At 34.7% G+C, this 24,223-nt stretch overlaps 3 protein-coding genes across 5 annotated transcripts in view; 1 reads left to right on the top strand and 2 right to left on the bottom strand.

The window, feature by feature from the left end:
• The window catches only part of LOC114262193 (UDP-glucuronic acid decarboxylase 6), a 5,574-nt gene extending 5,486 nt beyond the window's left edge, over positions 1–88 (top strand). For all 3 annotated transcript variants that reach the window (XM_028202547.2, XM_028202546.2, XM_028202548.2), the window contains exon 13: positions 1–88. This exon is cut by the window's left edge and continues 320 nt beyond it. The gene's annotated coding sequence lies outside the window, so the exon portion shown is untranslated.
• The window catches only part of OVA1 (methionyl-tRNA synthetase / methionine-tRNA ligase / MetRS (cpMetRS)), an 11,029-nt gene extending 322 nt beyond the window's left edge, over positions 1–10,707 (bottom strand). The window contains exons 1-12 of the mRNA XM_028202545.2: positions 10,224–10,707; positions 9,257–9,400; positions 9,028–9,177; positions 8,479–8,646; positions 8,131–8,255; positions 4,036–4,129; positions 3,554–3,652; positions 2,769–2,949; positions 2,553–2,668; positions 1,836–1,991; positions 1,280–1,408; positions 1–1,130 (exon numbers count right to left, since the gene is read on the bottom strand). The exon at positions 1–1,130 is cut by the window's left edge and continues 322 nt beyond it. Of these exons, the coding sequence (XP_028058346.2) occupies positions 1,017–1,130; positions 1,280–1,408; positions 1,836–1,991; positions 2,553–2,668; positions 2,769–2,949; positions 3,554–3,652; positions 4,036–4,129; positions 8,131–8,255; positions 8,479–8,646; positions 9,028–9,177; positions 9,257–9,400; positions 10,224–10,550 (1,803 nt within the window). The 5' untranslated portion in view covers positions 10,551–10,707 and the 3' untranslated portion in view covers positions 1–1,016. The remainder of the gene's footprint in view (positions 1,131–1,279; positions 1,409–1,835; positions 1,992–2,552; positions 2,669–2,768; positions 2,950–3,553; positions 3,653–4,035; positions 4,130–8,130; positions 8,256–8,478; positions 8,647–9,027; positions 9,178–9,256; positions 9,401–10,223) is intronic.
• A 12,348-nt stretch (positions 10,708–23,055) lies between these two features.
• On the bottom strand, positions 23,056–24,006 carry LOC114262181 (uncharacterized). The gene has a single exon (XM_082923940.1). The coding sequence runs from the start codon at positions 24,004–24,006 to the stop codon at positions 23,056–23,058; it is 951 nt and encodes a 316-aa protein (XP_082780066.1).
• Between the last annotated feature and the right edge of the window lie 217 nt (positions 24,007–24,223).

The raw sequence follows: 24,223 nt of genomic DNA, 5'->3' as shown, positions 1-24,223 counted from the left end.
TGTGCAACTGTTTTCATTATTTTGCAGACTGGGACTATGTCCTTTATTTGATTAATATATGGAAAAGAAATTTTTCATTGCTGGCTAATCTCTTATGCTTCTCTCCTGTTTTGGTATTAAACAACCTTCTTGTTCACAGTTTGTATGGTGCGAATTGTCATGCTTTTTTCAGTTATGTAATTCATAAAATCTTCTGTAGAAGGGTAAATTTGACTCCTGCACAATTAATTGTTTTAATAGTTCTTTCAGTATTCCAGTTAGCTCATATTCATGGTTGCATTGCAACCTTCTGTGTTATCTGATGGTGAAAAACAAGGATCACCATATCTTCTCTCTCTCTCTCTCTCTCCCCCCAACTTTTTTTAATGCAACCGATCAGAATTTAGGAATTAGGTTACATCAAAATGGTGGAACTCAATTTATTGGAGGTGGTTGGTTATGGTGTGGTTGCTGGCCATGCGAAAGTGGTGGTTGGCAAAGGTGGTGGCTTGATGGTAGCCAGAGGGGGAATAGTAAAGGGTGGAAGTAATGAAAACTTTGTCTTCAAAACAAATAAATAATTATACAGAATTTGGTAAATTTTATATATTTTTTACAATTTTTTGAAAATAAAAATAGATACGAATTTTTACTTTATAGTCTAAACATAAATAAATAACTGTAAAGAATAAAGATCAATGTTATCAAACTAGTCTAGCAGTAAATGTGAAACCTCAACTTCCAAACTACAAATATCAATTTAGTCCCAAGATACACCATTTATCTTAACCGAACTTTATGAAGAAAAGAAAAGAAAAGAACAAAAAAAAGACTGTAACATCAATTGTTATTGTTATCAAGTCTGTAACATAAAATTGGTTGACTATAGAAAAAAAAAAATATATGACAACAGAAAAAGGAACCAAATACAGAGGAAGAAAAAATGTAACAAAATGGACTATGTTATCTGGCTGAGACCAGATTTTCTAGGCCTGTGCCAGATTCTGACTTTGAGGTATCCTTTCCTTCTCTTTACTTTATTTCTTTTTCACCTCATCTTCCCCTTCCTTCTGGATTTCGATCCTCGCGAAGATAGGCTTCGGTTGAGCCATGATCTGACCACCTTTCAATCCACCCCATTTGGTGTCACTCTGAGATATAGGATCATTTAAACAAGTTGGTAAAAAATATACGTTGACGATTAACAAGCATGCAAATAAATGCTCTGTGTGCGTGTTTGTGTGTGTGTGTGTGTGTGTGAGAGAGAGAGAGAGAGAGAGAGAGAGAGAGAGAGAGAGACCCAGGTAACAGCATTGAACTGGTCCTCTGAGTAGCCAAGCTGGGTATATATTCTGAAGCATAACCTTGGTGCAATAGGGGATAAAGCAATTGCTATGATCCTCATTGTTTCCAAAATGATCACAAGGTCCTGTTCAAAAACCATCAACGAGAAGAACATGAAGCACAAGTTTTAAAAAATGGTCAGTATACGTGTCGGTATCGGGGATACGATCATATATGGACAGCATCAACCCATGTATCGGTGAATATGGGTATCAAAGTCCAAAATCTCGATATTTACAGCCCTAGCAACAACAACAAATTATAGCCATCAATGATAAAAGGAAATCTTGAACTGGCATATTAGGACTCTGAAAGTTCTATATCAAGTTCAAAGGAAAGCAAGGATAGATGATAACAGATTTAGTTAATCCTTGTTGAGCATCTACATATTTTTGCATTGACTAAGTAGCTGAATTAAGGTTTTGAAAGCGGATCTGAAGTCTGATGGTCTTTTTAATCTCAGTTATAGTGAACATGTGTAACATCTAATAGAAACAGAAAGAAATGGAAACCTTTGCAGCAGCTTCAGAAGCAGCACCCCCTTGCTTAAAAAGAGACCACGGTGCGTGTTCGTCCATGTACAAGTTCCCGGCATTGCCAATCTCTAGCACGGCCTCACAGGCTGATGATAGTGAGAGATTTTCATACTGAACCCGAGCCTTCTCAACCTACAAAAAGAAAGAAGTTAAAAGTTACAATCAACTGGGGAAAGTGAAAAAGGAAAGATTCTATGCCGTCAAATGCAGGAGTGATCCCCACCACCTACAACTAAAATTCATCAAAGCCTCAAATCCCAAATTCTTAGGGTTGGCTTCATAAAATATAATCAACATGAACTTGCGCAAATCACATGAAAGCAAAAAGATTTATGTGCGTATTCACAATTGTAAAATGAAAGGCCCTTGATTTTTCCTTTTAAAGGAATTAGTTTTGATAATAATGAAGAAGTTTTAGAACATGAAACTGCGGGACAGAATTTAACTATGCATATGCATATACATAGAACACGTTTGTCTAGCATTCCAAACTGAGGAAAGGAAAACCCATGCAACTTCATATTTCTTAGATTAAATCAACGAATAATATTGATGAAAACAAAAGAAAATGAACACATGAATGTCCTCAACTAAATTTTCCATGGATTTCCAGACAAACAACTGCCCGATTGAAGTTTTCAAGTAATCTACTTATTGCAAAAAAAATTAGAAAATAATCCAGGAAAACCTTACCAGCTTCTCCACAGTGTCCTTGAATGCATTTCCTTCAGCTGCAATAGTTGAATCAACTGCCAAAGTGGATTGACAATTCTTTTTCAAAAGCCCAAGTGTCCGGTTAAGAAGATTTCCTGCATTAATAACTTTAAAGGTCAACCTTCTTTTTCCCTATCTCAGTTTTAGAATTAGCCAGAACAAATTCTATTGTGGAGAAGGTAAATGAAGAAATACCAATCGTATTGGCAAGGTGTGCATTGACAATATTGATGAAGCGGTCCTCTGAGTAGTCCCCATCATTACCAAATTCCACCTCCCTAAGGAAGAAGTACCTGACTGCATCAGATCCAAACCTTTGCACCAAATCATTTGGTTCGAGAGTATTCCCTAGTGACTTCCCCATCTTCATGCCATCCTAAAATTTTTAAAATAAAAAGCATTGCTGCATGAAATCAAAATGGGTATATGAGATTAAAAAATAAAAAGTTCCTTACTAACTTGCATATCTATTTTTCAATAAGTCAAAACAGACATCAAGTCAAATGTATCAAAGACTTGCAGTTTGAAAAAATCCCAAACTAAGACAGCATTGAATATCATGAAGTGTTTAATTATATTAATTGTGTACTCAAAGACATCAAGATATATGGGAAAAGGATATAAAAATTAAGAAGACAGGTAGTGATTTATATTACAGAAATCTTCATGCCCTCCAATATGTAACGTAAGAATGAAACTACTCAGGCATGACACAGGCTCCAGTTATAGTTTACACAAATATAACAGGACTATATTGAGCTTGAATACCAGTCTCTGATTTTGCAACTTAATGGCATCTTAGCAAGACTTGGTATTTGGTAATAGGCCAGATAATTTAAAAAACAACGACACTTGTGAATGTGAAAGGAGTAAGATCCTTCCTGGGACACGTTATACCAGTGTTTTAGAATTTTTTAAGCTATGTATGGCCCCTAGACTTGTTTTGAATAAAGGAGAAGTCATAAATTACAATTAGTTACCTTTGTTAAGAATCCATGGCCAAACACCATCTTCGGAAGTGTTAGTCCGGCTGACATTAACATAGCTGGCCAGTATACTGCATGAAAACGCAATATATCCTGCATAAAAATGTAAAATACATCATACTTCAATGAGTGAAGTTTGAACCAACCATGTTCTTAGAACCATAATGAAAAGATAGAAAATATGAACTATACGATATCTTAGAAATGGTAAAGGAATGAATTAAAATATAGAAAGTCAACGGAACCAAAGAGATGAGGAAGGCAAGAGAGTGGAATCACTGGTTTGTTGAACCAATTTTTGGTCTCTCTTTAAATTTCAGGACCATGAAGTTGGGCATAGAAAATTGATGGAGTTGACAATATTTATAAAGCAAATGGTGTTTGGATGCTAATTCCATGTTTGTTTCATTTGACAGACAGATAATATAGATGATATCAACATCCTATCTTAGATGCAAGCATGGGGATTGCCATACCTTTCCAATCAAGTGTAGTGAAGCAGGCCAACCTGAAGAAAGTGCAGTTTGTAAATTAGTTTGTTCCTTCTCGTCCGAAAGTGCAGATATATAACTGCGTAACATGGGGGGAGAGAGAGAGAGAATTCAAATGAAAATAAAAACTATGAACAAAAGTAATTACAAGCATTTTACTAGTTGAATTAAAAATAGGCTTCAATCAAAAAATTGAAATTACACCAATTGCATAGCTACACATTGTGAATCCAGATTTAGAAACACAAATATGAATTGCTAAGTATGGTAATATGCCTAATGTAAGAAAAATTGATGTATATTATTGATTGATGTATTGATATTTTCTGTCTATTACAAATGGTTCCTTATATAGATGTAGGTGTAGGTGTAGTGGGTTAGGTTTAGTGGAGTAGGTGAGGTGGTAGTGGTGTAGTGGGTTAGGTTTAGTGGAGTAGGTGAGGTGGTAGTGGTGTAGTGGGTTAGGTTTAGTGGAGTAGGTGAGGTGGTAGTGGTGGTAGGTTTATTGATAAATTTTAACAGCCCCCCGCAAACTCAAGGAGGATAGAAACTAACCAACTTGAGTTTGAAGAGAGGAACAAAACAAGAAAATACATAAAAATAAAAGAGGATAGGAGACACTGTATGGTCGTGTCAGACCGATGGTGAAGACACAGTATGGTGGTGTCATAACGTTGTAGAGGACACTGGATGGTTGTGTCAGACCGATGTAGAAGACAGTTTATGGGGTTATGTCGGACCGTTGTAGAAGACAGTTTATGGGGTCATGTCGGACCGTTGTAGTAGACAATGTTGTGACAGTTGTTGTGACAGTTTACGGAGTCTTGCTGGACCCTTGTAGAAACTAACCGGAATCAATGTCGGGACAGTTTACAGAGTCTTGTCGGACCCTTGTAGAAACTAACCGAAATCAATGTCGGGACAGTTTACAGAGTCTTGTCGGACCCTTGTAGAAACTAACCAGAATCAATGTCGGGACAGTTTACAGAGTCTTATCGGACCCTTGTAGAAACTAACCGGAATCTATGTCGGGACAGTTTACAGAGTCTTGTCGGACCCTTGTAGAAACTAACCGGAATCTATATCGGGACAGTTTACAGAGTCTTGTCGGACCCATAAAGGAGCTAACCGGAATCAATGTCGGGACAGTTTACAGAGTCTTGTCGGACCCTTAAAGGAGCTAACCGGAATCAATGTCGGGACAGTTTACAGAGTCTTGTCGGACCCTTGAAAAAGTTGCACCCTCAAAAGGTGTGCCCAATTTTGTCAAAAGGCGTGCCATCAAAAGGCGTGCCCAATTCATCAAAAGGCGTGCCATCAAAAGACGTGCCATCAAAAGGCGCGCCCATGTTGTCGGCGAGCGTCGAGCGGCGCATGATGCGGGTGTCTGCCGCTTCGTCAGGGTCTTTATAAATCGAAGCGGAGGCTGAGGCTGGGAAGCATAACAAACCAGTCTGAAACCTCTGAACCTTTGCAGTCTGAAACACTCTGTAAACACTCTGTAACCAACCCGTCTCTGAAACACTCAGCAACATGGCCTCTTCTTCCCGTCCAGCTACCCAAAACATGGCCTCCTCGTCCCGTGGTCTGCTCACGCTCTTTCCAGAACTGAACGAGCCCACAAGAGAAGTAACTGGTGCGGTGGCCAGTGAACCACAACCAAACACCTCTGTGTTTGCTCCGTTGAACTTTCCGATGCGGTCGGTGGAGCAAAAAATGGCAGTGCAAACGGACATTGAAGCCAATCAGTATACTTTGAAGTCCTGTGTGGAGACGATGACGGCAGTCACAAACTTGTCGCACCGGCTGCAGAGCAGGACAAATGAGGTGCAACAGTTAAACTCCCAGCTGGCTCTGCTCCAACGCATGTATAAGGATGCGCGAGCAGAGATAAGTGTGCTAAAGGCGGAAAACAAGGAGCTGAAGCGGAAGGCTACCGTGATGTTCCGATTTGGAGGGCTGCCATATGCTGCAGTGGAGGAGCAGGGAGTAGTGATCATGCCCAGTGGAGTGGGAAACACGGAGGCAACACCGGCAAGGGCCGCCCAGGACGGAGGCAAGAAGAAAAGACCGGCGGCAGAGTAGAGAAGAAAAAATCCCGCCTGTGGATGAGGTTGTTTGTTTCTTCTTTTTTTTTTTTTTTTTTTTTTGTGTGGTGTAAAATGGTGATCGGGATTGATCCCGGAGATGAATAAAAATGGGTGTTGTGCAAATTTGTAAATTATGTGGTTTTTTTTTTATTTTTATTTTTTATTTTTAGTTTTTATTTTTGTAAAAAAAGAAAAAGATAAAATAAAATAAATAAAGGTAAAGTGGAGGTAGCGTGAAGCAGCATGAGTGGAGAAGGGTGGTGTGTAAAGTTTGAAATGTAATGATGAAATGTGTGTGCGCCTCGTGAAGCAAAGCATCTAAGAGCCCACTGTTTGTTAAAACCTTTTTTTTTTTTTTCTTTTTTAATCCACAGACACAAACCCTCTTTTTTTTTTTTGTTGTCTGGCCACCGCCCCACTTTTGTCAAAAAGAATTTGTGGGTTTGAAAAAGAGGAGAGAGAGAAGAAGTGGGGTGAGTGTGTGTGTGGTTAAATAAATAAAAGAAAAAGGGTTTCAGGTAAAGCTTTGCAAATATTTATAAAAACATAAAAATGTACTGGTACTTCAATTATTACTCATCTTCACTCATTGTTAGGTTCTGTGATAGTTTATTTCCAAAGTTGGGCACCATGTAGGACAAGGCGGACCGGGGGCGTCGGGCTCCGAGCGAAGCCAGTATTGCAGTTGGATCGGCGGCCGTTGATGATCGGCGTGGCCTCCTCGCAAGCCTTCTTAGCCGCCTCGGCTTCCTTTAACGTCACGAAGCCGTAGCCCTTGGATCGGCCGGTGATCTTGTCGGAGATGATGACGGCGTCCAAGAACTCGCCGTAGACATCGAAGTGGTCTCTGAGGGCTTCCTTGGGAGTCTCCCAAGCCAATCCTCCGACGAACACGTTCGTCATCGTCGTGTCGCCGAACGGACCCACAATGTCTCCGAACTGCAGATCTCGGCGAAGGTGGGTGGAGTCTTGGAGTGAAGGAGCTGGAAGATGAGGCAACGGCGTCCGACGCAGAGTTGGAGAGTGGCTGCGGAACTGGTTCGGTAGCCTGGGAGCCATTGAACGGACAACGGGGGGAGTGGAGGTGACGGTGGTGGCGATGCTAGTTCTGTCGAAGTTGAGGATGAAGGTTTGAAAATGGTAGAGTCGGAACGTCAGTGATGATGGGGAATTTTTGAGAGAGGAAAGAAAAGCGGAGGAAGAGAAGACTTTGTGGCAGCGGAGTGAAGGTATGTGTACCAATCTCCAGCGGGCAGTGAAGGCAAGGTTGCCGACCGACTGCCCGCCGGTGAGAGAAATATAGGTCTAAATCTTATCTCTGCTCTGATACCATGTAAGAAAAATTGATGTATATTATTGATTGATATATTGATATTTTCTGTCTATTACAAATGGTTCCTTATATAGATGTAGGTGTAGGTGTAGTGGGTTAGGTTTAGTGGAGTAGGTGAGGTGGTAGTGGTGTAGTGGGTTAGGTTTAGTGGAGTAGGTGAGGTGGTAGTGGTGGTAGGTTTATTGATAAATTTTAACACCTAATAACTATGACAGGATTGGCTGAACTAAATAAAATAAGAGAGCAGAAACCACGTAATTTCATGTACATAAAAACAACCTTGAAGAACATAGCAAGCGTCAAACAAACCCATTTTCCCATGGCAATAACCAATGAAAGATGGCAATCCGACTTGTGGACATAGAATACTGATTATGTCCACAATAATCTAATGAACCAAAAGAAATTTGACCAGAAGAGAAATAGATGACCATTCATTTTTGCATCAATTGCAAGAAGAAGAAAAAATTGAAACAAAGAAAAGAAATAAATCAAGCAAGCAAGAAACAAACACTGACAAATGCAAGTCAGTTGGATCTTAAATGTGATGAAGGAAAAAAGATTAAAGCCGTATAATTATGTTAACTGGAAGTCTGGAGGCCCATTAGTTTACATCACTAAAATAATTTGAAGTACTAAAAGAAGGCATAACTTTACCCCAGTAGAGCATCAAACCAAACATAAATGGTTTGCTTAACGTCATTAGGAACTGTAATGCCCCAATCCACTGATGTTCGTGAAATAGAAAAATCTTTCAGGCCACTTTTGATCCAACCTTGCACCTGAAAAAGGCACATATCATAAATGACATGCAGGGAGAACATGAAGTAACCAAACCATAATTCTAGCTAAAGTGAATGTTCCTTAGGTTCATGGTAAATGATGCAAGAAAGAGACAATTTCCTTTAGATTTACTATATAATTAATGACAGCATCATTGTCATATAAAAGATTCACACTACAGATTTTATTTATTTTCAAATGCTCAAATTATGCACATCTCACCTCATTTAAACGAAAAGAAGGCTGCACAAAATCGGGGTTTTGTGTTAAAGTATCTTCCAACTTCTTTTGATACTTTGAAAGGGCAAAAAAGTAATTGTCCTCTTTCCTTAGGACACATGGCTTTAGATGCATGGGACAACAGTTGTTCTCCAGAAGTTCTTTCTCATCCTGCAGATTTTGCTAAGTTAAAGATAACCATGTAAATGCAGACTACTATAATTAAAAGCCAAGTAGATGCTGATCTCTGTACTTAGATGAATGTAATACATAGTCCCTAGATAGCTAGGGAAAACATATATCTATTCATATCATAGATGCATTCCAACAGACATTAATTTTTTTTTACTGAGGAGCTTCAGAGGTGAACATTTTGCATGTTGGGTACTTTCCTGCATGTGCTCACATGCTGCCAATTCAACGCATAGTGTAACAAGTACCATGGGCAAATTAGGCTTAACGGAAATCTATCAACATTATGAAAAGAAAAAGGATGATAATGATAATACTAATTTACACCACCCAATAGCTTATTGTGGTGCAGAATACCACCTTGTACTCCTCACAGTTGACGCAATAAAGGCCCTCGTAATCTGCCCGGTAAATGTCGCCATTGGCAAGAACTCTGGAGTAAAATTCCTTCACAATAACTTCATGCTTGGAAGCAGTTGTCCGAATGAACTTGTCATAAGCTATGTCTAACTGCAAACAACAAGTAAATGAAGAGAAGGGGAAAATAAAAATATTTATTCAGACTGAATCCCTAAGCAGAGGACCATACATCTTCCCATAGCGCCTTGTAAGCTTGTGAAATGACATCACAGTGTTCACTTGGGCTGGAACCACAGGCAGCTGCAGCAGTAGCAATCTTCTCTCCGTGCTCATCTGTGCCAGTAATGAATATAACTTTCTTTCCCAGCAGCCTCTGCCATGATAAATTAGACATGACAATAAGTCAGGTACCAGAGTTAAGTAGTCATTGTGCGACAGCGTTATATACAAGCCAGGTATTAATTTTTCAACATTTTAACTTTATGTCCAACCCTGTTAGGTATGGTACCTTTAAATTCACCATTTTAAATCCCATTATATATGCACTGATCTTCTTATAGCTTTAATTAATTTCTATCTTTTTTTATTACTGTTGCTCCCCTTATTTAAATATCTTATACTATGATTTATCCATTGTACTTACCTTTTTCAAGAGCCTCTTCAGCGGCTAGTTAAAACCCTTGCTATTATGAAAATTTGACATGAAACTCAACTCAAGATTGAACTCTGCATAACTTATTAAAGTCTGCTGACTCGTGAGTCATGCTTAGCCAGGTTAGCTTATGAACAGTCCTATATGCCCAGAGTTGTTAAATGTTTAGTAATGAAAGCATTGCATTTCCCTATAATTGGTAGTATACCATTTAGTATATCACTTATCTATATTTTTCCTTCACTTTCTCAGCAGCCAAACAGGGCAACCCAAAAATTTGTTGAACCAGGAAACAAATTAAGGCATGAATTCATTAAAAATCAAACGATGGACTTCAAAATGAGCTCTGAAAGGGTTAAACCCTTGCATACACAATCTTATCATAATTTTCTACTGGTAATTATTTGGCAGTACAAAAATAGAGAAACCAACAACATAATATTTTTCTTTCACTTTCTCAGCAGCCAAACCCAGAAAACAAATTAAGGCATGAATTCAATAACAAGCAAAGGACGGAGTTGAAGATGAGGTCTGAAAAGGGTACCTGAAAACGGGCAATTGCGTCGGCGGCGATGGTGGTGTAGGCACTGCCCATGTGGGGAGGGGCATTGACGTAATAAAGGGGAGTTGTGAGGACGAAAGGGTCTGAGATTGCTTCGCCATTAGAGAGATTAGTGCTTCTGCAAGTGCAGTACAGAGCTCCTCTGGAGGGAGAAGATGAGACCAAGTTGGGGCGAAAATGGAGTCGATTCTTGAAATTGAGATTATTGTGGTTGTGGAGTCCTCTGAAATTGAGTGAATATAGTGGAGATGATGATGATGATAAGAACCAGAGGGTGTTTGGTTTAGACAACTGTACTCGACCCGCCATTGATTCTCTATCTCTCTCTCTCACTCTCACTCTCACTCTCACAGTTGAGATTGACGGCTGAGAGAGACAACTTGAAGGATTGAGAGCTTAACCATTTCTAACATCCTTTTGTAATTAATCTAAACTTCACTTATTTTTATTATTATTATTATTATTATTATTATTATTATTATTATTTTGAATGAAAAATGAAGTGATCCTATAGATTTTGGATTTTGTCCCCAAAAAAATGATAAAAATTAAATGAAGTGAAATGTGCTGAGGTTTTTTTATATATATATATTATTATATATATTTAAATCAAGAAGAAAATCTTCATTGTAAAATCGATAAAAAATTAAATCAGAGGTTGTTTGAGATATTCTAAATAAGTGCACTTTCTGACTTTTATAAAATGTGGGTTGAGTTTGAAGTGATGCGGTAGAGAGGTGATGTGATTTAAATAAAATGATGTGACTTAAATAGGATAATGACTTTTTAATTTTTTTTTTTTAGAGATTACAAACAAGGCCTCAATCTCATAACAAAATATCTCATAAAGAAATAAAAAAACTTTTTAAAAGAATCCTAACCTTCATAAAGGAGAGAAAAAACCCTCACAAATGAGGGACATGACCTCCACACATGAAGGATTATTACAACAAACACTAAAAAAATAAAAAAGTAAACCGAAAATAACAAAATCTAAGTTGCCAAATGCATTCAAAACTCCATTACACTGCAACATTCAATTTGAAATCTAAGCATCCTATCTCCGCTAGTCCAGATGGAACATTGAAGTTGAGGTGGTCGCCTACCATAAAGCGAAAGCGTTACATAGTGTTGGTTTTCGAATTATGAGAATATTTGAAACCAGATTTTAATTAGTGTGTTTTGTTTGAGTTTTTTTAATTAAGTTTTTTAAAAATTGAGTTTTTTTATTTTCGTATTTTTTTTGTTTTTAGTAAATATTTTTAAAATTTTAAACATTTTTTTACTTACTTAGATGTATCTAAAAAGTAAAAAAATTGTGAAAAAATATTTTAAAAAATTAATAAATACATAAAAATATAAAAAAAAATGTACTAAATTCTCGTTTTTTATATATATATTTTTAATATTTAGTGAATTTTTTAAAAAAAAATTTCATAAATTTTTTACTTTTTAGGTATATTTATGTTAGGTATGTCTAAAAATAAAAATAAAGAATTGCTTAAAATATTAAAAAAAATCAGTAAAAACAAAAAAAAAATACGAAAAACAAGAAAGTAGAATTTTCTGAAAAGTATTTTTGAAAAACTCTAACTAAGCAATGTTTTGGAAGCGAGGGTGAAAGTTTAAGTGCAAGCCAAATATTAGATCTGAAAAATTAGAAAGAGGGAGAAACGACCCCAACATTGGTGGCCGGATGCAAATCTAGTGAGGGCATGGAGATTGTAAGACCATCTCCAACCCTGAACCAAATCTGGCATCAAATTTAAAATTTAGTGAAAAAAACACTTTTTTTATGCTCCAACGGTTTCACCAAATTGATATCAAATCGAGATTTCACCAAACGTTTCACCAAAATGAGGACAGGCTCCGCATTTCATCAAAACACTGTGCATGACCGTTGGGAGAGACCAACCGATCGACCAGCTTGTAATCTGAAAATTGTAATATAACCTTCCCCTCACTATACTGTACGGTGTGGTTATACGACTAATAGGTCAAACTCAATGCCTTACAAACATGATTAAATGTGTCAAGTGCCTAACAAATATTAATGAATTCTTATATTTGCCCCAAAAACAATATTTATATCGGTTCAATAAAATGAATAATATCAAAAATCAATTTGATAATAATTTAGTTTTGATCTCTAAGACCATCTCTCTCTTTTTTTTTATTATGAAGAAAATCTCCATTGTAAAACTTTTAAAAAATTGGATCAATTTAAGTCTAGCAGTATCACAAGATCTCAAAAAAAGATGAGTAACTTCTATAAAAAAATAATGATCCAAATCTTCATAAAGGAGGAGAAAAGGCCTCAGAGGAAGCTAACTAAAAATTAAGAAAACAAAACAAAACAAAAAAAAAATCAAGTCCAAGTCGCCACCAACCTCAAACTAACTAAAAATTAAGAAAACAAAACGAGAAAAAATAATAATAATAATCAAGCCCAAGTCGCCACCAACCTCATCCAAAATTCTGCATTCCTTAACTTGTAATCTGAAGATCCCATCTCCGCTGTTCAAGATAAAATATTAAGATTGAGGTGGTCCCCTAATATAAAACAAGTGCATTATTCAACGTCGGTTTTTGAACTATAAGAAGATTTGAAATAGAATCTTAATTTTTTTTTTAATATTTTTTTTTGTTAATTTTTTTTTTAATTCACCCAAAAGATCTTAAAATTTTTAACTTAAGAGTGGAAAAAATAAAGCGGCTATGGTCAAACTGGTGAGGCAAACATTAAATTTGAATTAAAGACCAGATCTGAATGAGAATCAAAGGGAGGGAGAGAGAAGAGAGGGAGATCAGAACAGTGAAACAACCATCCCTGTCTTCCAATCTCTAAGACCATCTCTAACCGTTCATATTTTTTTTCTCTCATTAAATTTATTTAACAATTTACATCAAAAGTTTAATTTGATATAACCCACTTCAACATTGACAATCAAATTTTCCCATCAAAGCATTTTTAAAATGCCTAACATATTCCAAAAAACTCATTTAACCAATTCAAGTAAAAAAATTTGATCTCTAATTCTTCATCATTTAACAATTCAATCAAATTTTAAGTGGGAAAAAAAAATGATTGTACAAAATTTGATGAAAAATTTTGGTCATCCCCCATTTGATGATGTTTAGTAAAAACTTAAACCGATACAAGTTTCATAAAAGATTTACAAAAGTATGCTCTATCAACTAACTTATATATGGTTTTTGATAAAAAAGACATTTTGGTAAAATAGCTCCCATAAAAACTACAACAATGATTCATCCCACTAAAAATACCACCACTAATAACACTAATGCATTAAAAAAAAAAAATACAACTCCATGACCAAAACATCACATCATTAATGGCAGGATTCACTGCCACCTAATTAGTGGGAGCACTAATTAGTGTTCCCAAACATTTTTCTAAAAACTATCCCTCACTTGTGCAAATTTGAACTTGCACCATTCTTCCTTATGTACTTTTGGAAATTTGAACTCACAACTTTTTTGTTCTTCCTAGAAAGTAAGTTGTTTTGAAGAAAAAAAAAAATTCATAAATCAAAAACAGTTTTCAAAAATAATGCAGAAAGCATGTTTTCTGTTCTTTCAGAAAACAAAAAACAAAAAACAAAAAAATAAATACCAACCAAACCCTTTCTTCTTGCTAGCCATGATAACACCAATCTATCAATTGAAGGGCACAACATGCCCAGTTGTCTCTTCTCTTCTCAACTTCTCCTAAACCACATCATTGGGCGAAAAAAAAACATATATAAATCCAAACATACCTGGGGCAGCAAGAACAGAAAGAATGCAACCAAACCAGCCTGTGCTCTCAACGAGATCTTATTTAACGCAATCTAACCTTTAACACACAACCCATTTGTACATTTAAACAGCAATCTGTTTGCTACATTGGAAAGGGAGGAAAAAAAGAAAAAAAAGACAACAACAACAAAAAAAACAAATTAAGAATCTCTCCCTTTTCAATTGATTGATCGGCCTCATGCTTGGATATTTACCTGCAAAAGCATAGGTAGCATTAGACCAAAGTTGTAACCAAAGATTCAAAATGCATAGATTGCAGAATGGGGCAGCACCCAAACACAAATGGCATGGGAAATGCTTCACAAATGCAATATTTAACAAGAATAAAAATAAATTTTATGTCCGGTAATGATCATTTGTTCACAAACATCTGTGTATTATATACATAAATATTATGGAGGGGGGTTGAAAATGAACTACCAATTCAAATATGAAGGAAAACAAATGAATTTTGTTGCTGTGAACATCTCAATAAAGAGTATTTCCGGAAAATAACCAAATACTCTTTATCATCTTCGGTGGTGATCGGGCAAACAAATCAATTCATCCAAGCCACTGAGTGCTAATTCCATTTAGTAATGTAACAGGGCAAACCTCAAAATAAATGCATTCCAAGAGGGCATATATTGTAAAAGCAATTTGCATAATAAGATGATTAATTATAGCCAGCTAACTTAACAGAAAGCAATGTTGCTCAATTAATCCCAAATTCCTACTGTTGAGACACAGAAAATGACATCCAAAATAGAAAACCCTCAAAAAGTAGTTTAGGCTAGCATTTCATCCTTGCCCTGGAGGCTATTAATAAAAAGCACTAATCTTCTTCCTCTAGGATCACTGAACCAGCAGTGACCATCAAACCATTCCTTATCCAAGTCAATCAATTCCAAACAGAGAAAATAACGCATGTTGGAATCTCCATAGCATTGTATCCACTGGAGACCACTACAAATGTCTCAAGGATAAGCCATATGTCCCAAGCTCACTTTACTCTCTCATTTTTCAATTGGAACGGTTAGTTCCATACAAAATTCCCTAAATTCTTGGACTCTTACGCTCTGTTTGGTTGGGAATTTAATAAGGAATTTCGAAAAAAGAAAGAGAAAATATGTGTGAAGTTAGGTGAAATGTAAGTATATTTTGTTCACATTTCACCTATATTTTTTCTTTTTTTTTTTCCAAATCCCTCAACCAAACGCAACGTTAGATTGTGTTTAGTTCATGGATTTATGGAAGAATTTGGAAAGGGCAAGCGAAAGGAATGTAAAATGTGAGTGAAATATAACATTTCACCTACATTTCACAAATATTTTCATTTTTCCATTCTAAATCCTCTCCAAATCCATGAACCAAACACAACGTTAATCTTATTAAAGAATCTCCAACATTGTATCCTTTTTTTTCCACCAAATTTGACTAAAAATTTTAGTAAAAACTCCATTTGATATCACACGTTCCAACGGAAGAATTTGAACTTTCATCAAAGCATCGGTCGGCCGAATGGACCAGGCGGATGCCTGGCCGGTCGATCGGCTAGTGTAACTTTTTTACAAATTTTTGCAAGGAGATGGTCATCCAAGGAGACATCCGACCGGTCGTTCGGTGGTAAAAATGCAACGGCCATGAACAGTGAATTGATGAAAGCTCCTAGCCATCCTCAATATGGTAAAAAATTTAACATATTCTCAATTTGATACTTATTTGCAGGCCCGACCCTGAAATTTTCGGAGCCCCAAACCGATAATCAACTAATAAATTTATGGGGCCCTTCACATTTTTTTTTTCATTGAATGAAAAAAAAAAATGAAAGTAAAGGACAAAAGATTTGTGTCAAAATCACAAAAAATACTTAGCATTACATTACAATAACTAATAAGTATCGCTTGATTCTCACTCTTCCTGTATTTTTAGAAGCAAATAAATCAATCATACTTGCATAATCTAATTTTTTTGTAAAATTATTTTCAATGAATAACAATACTAATTATTTTAAATGGGACTTTCATTTTTTAATGGATTAATTTATTTTAAGTTAATTTGGGTCAGCCTTAATTTTTTTTGGCTTAATATATTAGACTAAACTATAGTAAGAGAGACCCCTTTTTTGGATCTATTTTCAATAGATAACAATGCTATTTGTTTTTGAATGGCCTTTCAATTTTTTAATAGGTCAATTTGTTTTAAGTTAGTTTGGGTCTTTTTTTAGACTTAAAGCATATCTAACTATTATACTAAATTATAATAGAAGGGGCCCTTCTTTTTAGTCTATTTTGAAGGACCTAGGCCATAGCCTTGTGGCCTATGCCCCAGGGCCGGCCATGCTTATTTGGTGAAATGATTAGAGTAGCGAAAGAGGCTATTTTCCATCAACGTTGGAGATGGTCTTACAAGGACCACCCCAAAAGAATTCCCAACATTGTCTCCTCTCTAAACTGAACTAAAAAGTAGGGCTGCAAACGAGTCGAGTCGAGTTTTAATATGTTTGGATTTACTTATTAAGATTTTAACAAGTTCGAGCTCAAGTTGAGTTGGCTTAAGCTTGACCTGAGCTCGAGCCTATTCACGAGCCAAAGAAATTATAAATTCATACTTGTATATGAGACGCTTTAAAAAGAAAAAAAAAAAAAACTGCATATAAAACTAAAGTTACAATTGAAATTTTGATTATACAATTATATATACAATATATATAAACATAATAAAAAAAAATCAATACCTTACAAAGATAATAATATATATCACTACTATTATATGAATGTATATAGTTAGCTATTATTTATCTTTATATTATTAAATATATAAATAACATACTTACCCTATTATATATATATATATATACATATATATTTAAAATTATTTAATATATCGATAATGTATTTATATTATTATTTAAATAAACATTAGATGAACCAGTCAACGAGCCAAACTTTAGTATGTTTGGACTCGTTTATTAAGATTTTAATGAGATTAAACTTGAGCTCGAACATAATAAAAATTTAACGAATCGAGTTTAAATGAGCTTTCACTAAGTCGAACTTGAGTCTATTCACGAATAATTCTGTTCATTTGTAACTCTACTAAGGAGAAGAAGTAGTTGCCAGCTTGCCATTTCTTTTATGGGTGATGATTGAGACCCCCTCCAATCACCACCCTCACCACCTCCCCACAGACACGTGGCGGGTGGTGATTGGAAGAGAAAGAATAAAAAAAAGAAAAAAGAAAAAGTAGTCAATCAAGTGAAGAGGGGGTTAAGGGGATGGGAAAAAAAGGTGGTCCAAGTCATTATTCTTTCTTTTATAAGAAAACTTAGTGCAATCCATCCTAAGTTTGGCTGACATAATTTTAAATTTCCTTAATCAAATCACGGCAAAATTGCAGCCATTTGAACTAAAAAAAAAGAAAAATGCTTGAGAGCACTAAAAAGGGATCACTAAAGAGAGCACTAATGATGTGGTAGTGGGCCCCGGCTACTTTCTATGCCTTGTTTTTAATTTTTTATTTTATTTTTTGTCATTTCCAATGTATTAGTGCTATTAGTGGTGTAGTTTTTAGTGGTCTAAATCATTGTTGAAAAAAAAAACTAGAATGAAACAAAACACATTCACATGCACACGAGCATTCCTTTTATAAGAAGAGTATTATAATCCTTTTTCCTTAATTTGATCACCCAAAATGATAATACCCATTCAAACTTGTAATAACGTGTGAACATGTAAGATGTGCGTGAAGAGAGTATTCAGCAGAATAAGCACATGCATCCATCACATGCCACATTGTCCAAGATATTATTTACCTTGTTTGTTTTGATTGATTTTTTGAAAATCAATTTTTTTTTTTTTGTAATTTTTTTTAGTGAATTTTTAAAAATATTTTTAAGTAAATTTTTTATACACCTAAAAACTAAAATATTTATAAAAAAATACTTAAAAATTTCAATAAACACACAAGAGTATGAAAATGTACTAAATTTTTTTATTTTTTTGTTTTTTTTTATATTTGATTAATTTTTTTCTATAAATATTATACTTTTTAAAGTATTTTTTAAGTATTTAGATCAGGCATATCTAAAAAAATAAAAAAAAATTCTTAAAATACTAAATTTTTTTACTAAAAACAAAACAGCACAGAGAAGAAAAAACTCTTCTTTTTTTTTTTTCCCTCAAAAGGGGACTCAATGTTCTCAAAATCTTTTACCTCAACCCCCTCCAACAAATACTCGAACAAACCACCAAAATTGAACACTATGTCCTATCTAAAAAATAAAAAATTAAAAAAATTGAACACAATGTGTGAACACCCCCATAAGCTCACATCACCGCTTTACCAGTTGTTGGAGCATCTCTAAAGGGATTTGCTATAATATCATTGTTATTGCTATAATTTAGTAACGAATAGTAATAATTTGTCAAATTATAATAATGGTGCTTCAATGATACACATACTATTTTGGCAAATCTCAACCAACTTTCCCTTCAAAATTGTAGATATTGTTTGGATATAAATTCTTTTGTGATTTTTTTTTGGTGACCTTTTTTTAACTATTTGTAAAAAATATATATATTTTTTCATTATACCCAACTAGACAAATATAAAAAATGAAAAAAAAAAAAATATAATTCATTCCTCCAAAAATCTATTGTAATGGCAAATTTTTTGTTCCACTGTGTTTTTTTTATTTATTTATTATATTATTGTTCCATCTCTGGTATATTATTGTTCCATTGTGTTTATTTCTTCCACGAAATTTTTGGAGCCAAATTCTGTTTATTTGGATGATGTGGCAAGTTTGGCAGCCCATTGGAGTAAAATTTTTTAGAAATCTTGTCAAATTTTGGCAATGGCAGCTCAAATAGCTTGCCATTGGAGATGCTCTTATGTATTCGCTTGGGATGTGAATTAGTTTTTTAGCTTTTTAACTACGTTAGCTTGGGTTAAAAAGTCTCGTTTGGAATAAGTTTTTTGGTTTTATTGACTCTTTTTAGAGAAAAAATGAAATGACATTTTGTCCTATTTGACAAAAATAGCCAATTTTGTCCTATGTAGCTATTTTAGCTCAAAGTAATATATGGTTGTGTTTGGCTAGGGCTTTTAAGACTAAAAAAACATAAAAGAATTGTTATATCCAAATTATAATAATTTCATTTTTCTCTTATAAAAAAAAGAAAAAAAACGAACCCAAACAAACTTTTTAGTCCCAGCTAAAAAAATCCCAATTTAAAAAAGATAGCTAACAAAGTCCTAGCCAAATGACAACTATTAACATTATTGTGGGTCAAATTTCAAATTGGAGAAATTTTTCTAAGAGCATCTCCAGCAGTATAGTCATTTTGTGCTATCAGCCATAGAAACGAGCTTGGAAGGGTAAAAGATGGCTCCAGCAGACTTGCTCAAGCATCGCTAAGATGGTTGTGAGCTACAGTACCTCGCCAGGACAAGCGAGGTACTGTTCATGGACCTTTTAATTTTTTATTTGTTTTTAGCTCCTGAATTTTGTTTTGGGCAGTAAAATTTTTCCCTTATTTTGGCGCTAAAAGTTGTATCAGTACCTCCCCAACAAATCCATAGAGAAAGCATTCCAAATCTCACAGATCCTCTCTATCTTTTTCTCAAACTTTTTGCTCAAGGGAGGTAATAAATTTTCTCATTTCTGTTTGTTTGTCTATGTATTTGTATTGCACACCATATGTTTGTTGTAATTTCTGTTAGAATATAAATTGTAAATTGTACCCAGTTTATGCTTTCTGTTTGTTTGTTTCATATGCTTTCATATAGATGGTCATTTCTGTTTGTTTCATATGCTTTCTATTCACATAAATTCCATAGACAGAACACTTTAAATATAAATTCTCTTATGTTTGGTGCATGTGCAACCTAAATTCTCTTATGTCATGAATTCCATATGACATAAATTCTATTACCCATAAATTCACTTTAAATGTTTTCCATAGACAGAACACTTTAAATATAAATTCCATATGTTTGGTGCATGTGCAACCTAAAATGTCCTTAATTTGTTTTTCTATATGCTGATAAAAAATATTTTATTTTTTATTTTGTGCTTAGTTAGTTGATAATTTCTTACCCTTCTTAACTGTTGATGATTTATGATTTATTATTTTTTTAAAATCTGTGGTTAATAGCAAATGTAGTAAGAATTAACAAAGTTTTTAAAACAAGTATAGAGCAGTGTTTGTATTTATAACTACCAAAGCAGTGTTTGTATCTATAACTACCAATGTCGGTTGACAGAAAAGTTGAACTGCTAATCTCTGTGTGTGTAGTCGGACAATCTGAGGAAACAAATTCATATATTTAGACAAATTTTAATGAATAAACCTAATTGGACTTCGAAATGGGCTAAATTAATGGTAGTTGAGTGTAATTGAACAATTTGCAGGTTGATTGATATTATTAAACAAAAAAACTTGCTTCAATTATACATCAGCATCATCATCACCAACTCTTAGCCACAAACTTTAGGCAAAACCCAAAAGCAAGCAATTACCAAATTAGTACTACCACCTTAGGAAAGAGTGTTAGATAATGAAAACAGGGTACAAAATAGAAATGGAGATGAAAAAACACTGTTGGATTATGTTAAGGGATCAACCAAAATGGGTGGTAGAGTCTGAGAAGAAAAAACAACCAAAAAGACCAAGAATAGGGACAACCACTTCTCCTTGTACTCCGGATTCAATAAATCTAGGGGAAGACGATGTCTCACCTAATGCTTTTGTAGACTTGGAGAGACCAACCGGTAGGAAGGATGAAAAGGAGCGATTGAATAAACGAAAGAACAAAGAAAACGTACATTCGAGTATTACAAAAACTTTGGAGGACATCAAGCAAGACAAAAAGAAAATGATTGACAAGAAAATTGAAATGATTGACAAAGTGTACGTTCAAAAATAAATGGAACTTCGTATCATGCAAGAAAAGCATGAGGTGGAACTTGAAAAGCATGAAATAAAACTTTTCAAAGAGGACGAAAGAGTTATTTTGATGGATCTTAGTGGCTTGCCGGAAATCCAACAAGAATTTTATCGTGCTCGGCAGATAGAAATCATTAAGAAAAGAAGAATGAATTAGTATTCATTCTTTCTTTGCTCTTTATGATATTTTAGCTTTTGTCTAGTAGGCTAGAAACTTGATATATGATATTTTGGCTTTTGTCTAGGATAGATGTTGAACTCAGCAATGTTTTGGTACACAATGTTAGTTGTCTAATCTGATGTTGTTTGTGCTGTGTTGTTCTGCTGCTCTTTGTTCTGTGTTGCTGCCATTTTTGGCCTGTTTTCTAATATGTTTTTGTTGCTATTTTGCTGGTGTTTTTGGGCTGTTTTGATGGTGTTTTGGGGCTGTTTTGCTGCTGTTTAATGTAAGTACTAAGTGTTACTTATTCTTAGCTTTTGAATCCAAAAGTAGGTTGTGGTTGAGACGGGGCAACAACCAGTACTAATTGATTAATTGTGGTTTAGCTTTGAGCATTGATGAATGATCATCAAAGATGATATTGGGGAGGAGTGATGTGTTTAAGCTTGAGGTGTAGTTTGGTGGTTGGGCAGAATCATAATGAAATGGATTGATGTATATATGTAAAAGATTTATAGTTTTAGGATGCCAATGCAGGTCTCTTTAATTTTTATCCAAATGATTACTGCATGCATGCATCTACTATTGGAAAGTAAAAAAAAGTAAAATAAAACCAGGAATAAAAAAACCCGGGAATGCATCTCAAAAAGACGGTGTAGTTAGGCTTCATTCACCTCACACTGAATTCTTGCATATTTGGTAAGCTGGAGTCCTCTGAATTCTTGCATCTTTGGTGAGCTGAAGTCATATCCATATGAAATTGCTGTGATATTTGGAAATTGATCCATTATGGGACCATGTTCATCGGAAACTTGAAGTTTCTGAATCGTTGCTAGATAAATATTTTATACTGTAAGGGTTGTATTAGTATAATTTTGGTTTCCTAAATTGGAATGGAATGAAGCCATGAAAGAATCAGATTCATGTTTCTGGTGTATATTTGGTCAAATTGAAAGGTATTTTTAAACTATCACATAACAGTAATAACACTTCAGTAGTTATTTCTGATAAGTAACATTTATAGTGCTTAATGAAACATAACTTTTAACACGAATTAATCTCAACATTTATAAAGATGGATTGAAGTTAAACCTTGAAAGCATTGTGAGAACTAAGTGTAAATCTGTTGATTGGAGAGAATCAAATAGTTTGACTATTGTAAATCCGTTGACTGGAGTGGAAATTTGAATTGAAATATAATATTTCCCAAGAATGAATGGAAATTTGAAGGAGAATACATGTAAACTTGGCAAAATAGTTAAAGTGTAAATCTGCTACATGTTTTTGAACTGATTTTGCTACTGTTTTGTTGCTATTTTTGTGGTGTTTTTGCTACTATTTTGCTGGTATTTTTGCTGCTATTTTATGCTGTATTTTCTCTACATTGCTAATGATTTATATATATATATATATAAGGCATATAATTAGAGTGAAAACCATATAATTAAAAGGCATATAGAATTATAAAATTATACATAGATTAAAAGCATATACTGATTACATTTAAAACTAATAGCATACTACATAAAATGAAACTTCAAATTCAAAGCTTTTACAACTCACTGTGTAATTGCCACAAGTGTTCGACAAGGTCCGATTGAAGATGAGAATGTGTTTGCATGTCTCTAATGTTATGATGACATTGAATGAATTCCATAAGTTCAGTAGTTCTCTCCTGTAACACTGTTACATGAGAATTGCCATCGATTTGATCATAATTGAAGTCTTTTACTCCATTGTCATCCCGCTCATCCTCAATGATCATATTATATAGAATTATGCACACCTTCATAATGTATTTAAGCATTTTAGTATTCCAAAAATGTGCCGGTCGATGCATAATTGCAAATCGTGTTTGAAGCACTCCAAACGCATGTTCTACATCTTTTCTTGTCGCCTCTTAAGCTGCAGCAAAAAGTTTTTTCTTATTTCCTTGAGGAGAATGAATTGTTTTCACAAATGTTGACCATTGTGGATATATACCATCGGCGAGATAGTATCCCATTGTATATTCATTACCATTGATGGTGTAATTAACTGCAGGAGCACGCCCTTTAGCAAGTTCGGTAAATGCAAAAGACCTTTCTAGCACGTTGATATCATTATGAGACCCAGGTAATCCAAAAAACGCATGCCAAATCCAAAGATCATATGATGCAACAGCTTCCAAAATAATTGTTGGTTCATGAATGTGACCGGTATACATACCTTTCAACGTAGTCGGACAATTTTTCCATTTCCAATGCATACAATCAATGCTCCCCATCATTCCAGGAAATCCACAACTTTCACCAACCACTAGTAGTTTAGCGATGTCATTGCTGTTTGGTGACCTGAAATGATCATTAGAAAAAATATCAACAACTGCTTTAACAAAATATTTTAAGCTTTCTATTGCAGTGTTTTCTCCAATTCTCACATATTCGTCCATAAAATCAGCGGCTACTCCATAAGCAAGCATCCTAAGTGCAATAGTTATGTTTTGAAGAGAAGACAAACCAAGCTTTCTAGCACAATTTATTTTTTGGAGAAAGTATGGATCGTGCGTTTCTACTGCAGCTTGAATTCGAAGAAAAAGTGAACGCTTTATCCGAAACCTCTTTCGAAATAGCTCAGGAGGATATACAGGCGATTCAGCAAAATAGTCGAGAAAAAGCCTTTCATGACCTTGAACATGATCACGATGAATGACTTTACGACCTCGAACAAAACCACGACGTGAGTTTGATTTTATCTCACTATCTAGTAGTTCTTTATCTATAGTAACAGCTTTGAGCATCTCCAAATCATCATCAGATTCAGAGAAGTCAGAGTCATTTACAAGCATATCATAAAGAGAATTGGAAGCCATAGAGAGAGATATGGAAGTTTGGATGAAGTAGAAAATTGAGTTGAGGGTAAGATCAAATGATAGGGAATGTCTTATTTATAACGGAAAAGTATAAAAATATGACCGTTGGAAAAATATGACCATTGTAAAAATTTGAAAAAATATGATCGTTACAAAAATATGACCGTTGAAAAAATATGACCATTTGAAAAATACAATAGTAGAAAAATGTAACTTT

Source organism: Camellia sinensis, chromosome 1 (assembly GCF_055761805.1).
Source record: "Camellia sinensis isolate YWXY chromosome 1, ASM5576180v1, whole genome shotgun sequence".
Taxonomy (NCBI): domain Eukaryota; kingdom Viridiplantae; phylum Streptophyta; class Magnoliopsida; order Ericales; family Theaceae; genus Camellia; species Camellia sinensis.
Note: the sequence above shows the minus strand (reverse complement) of the source record. Positions and strands in the feature narration are given on the sequence as shown.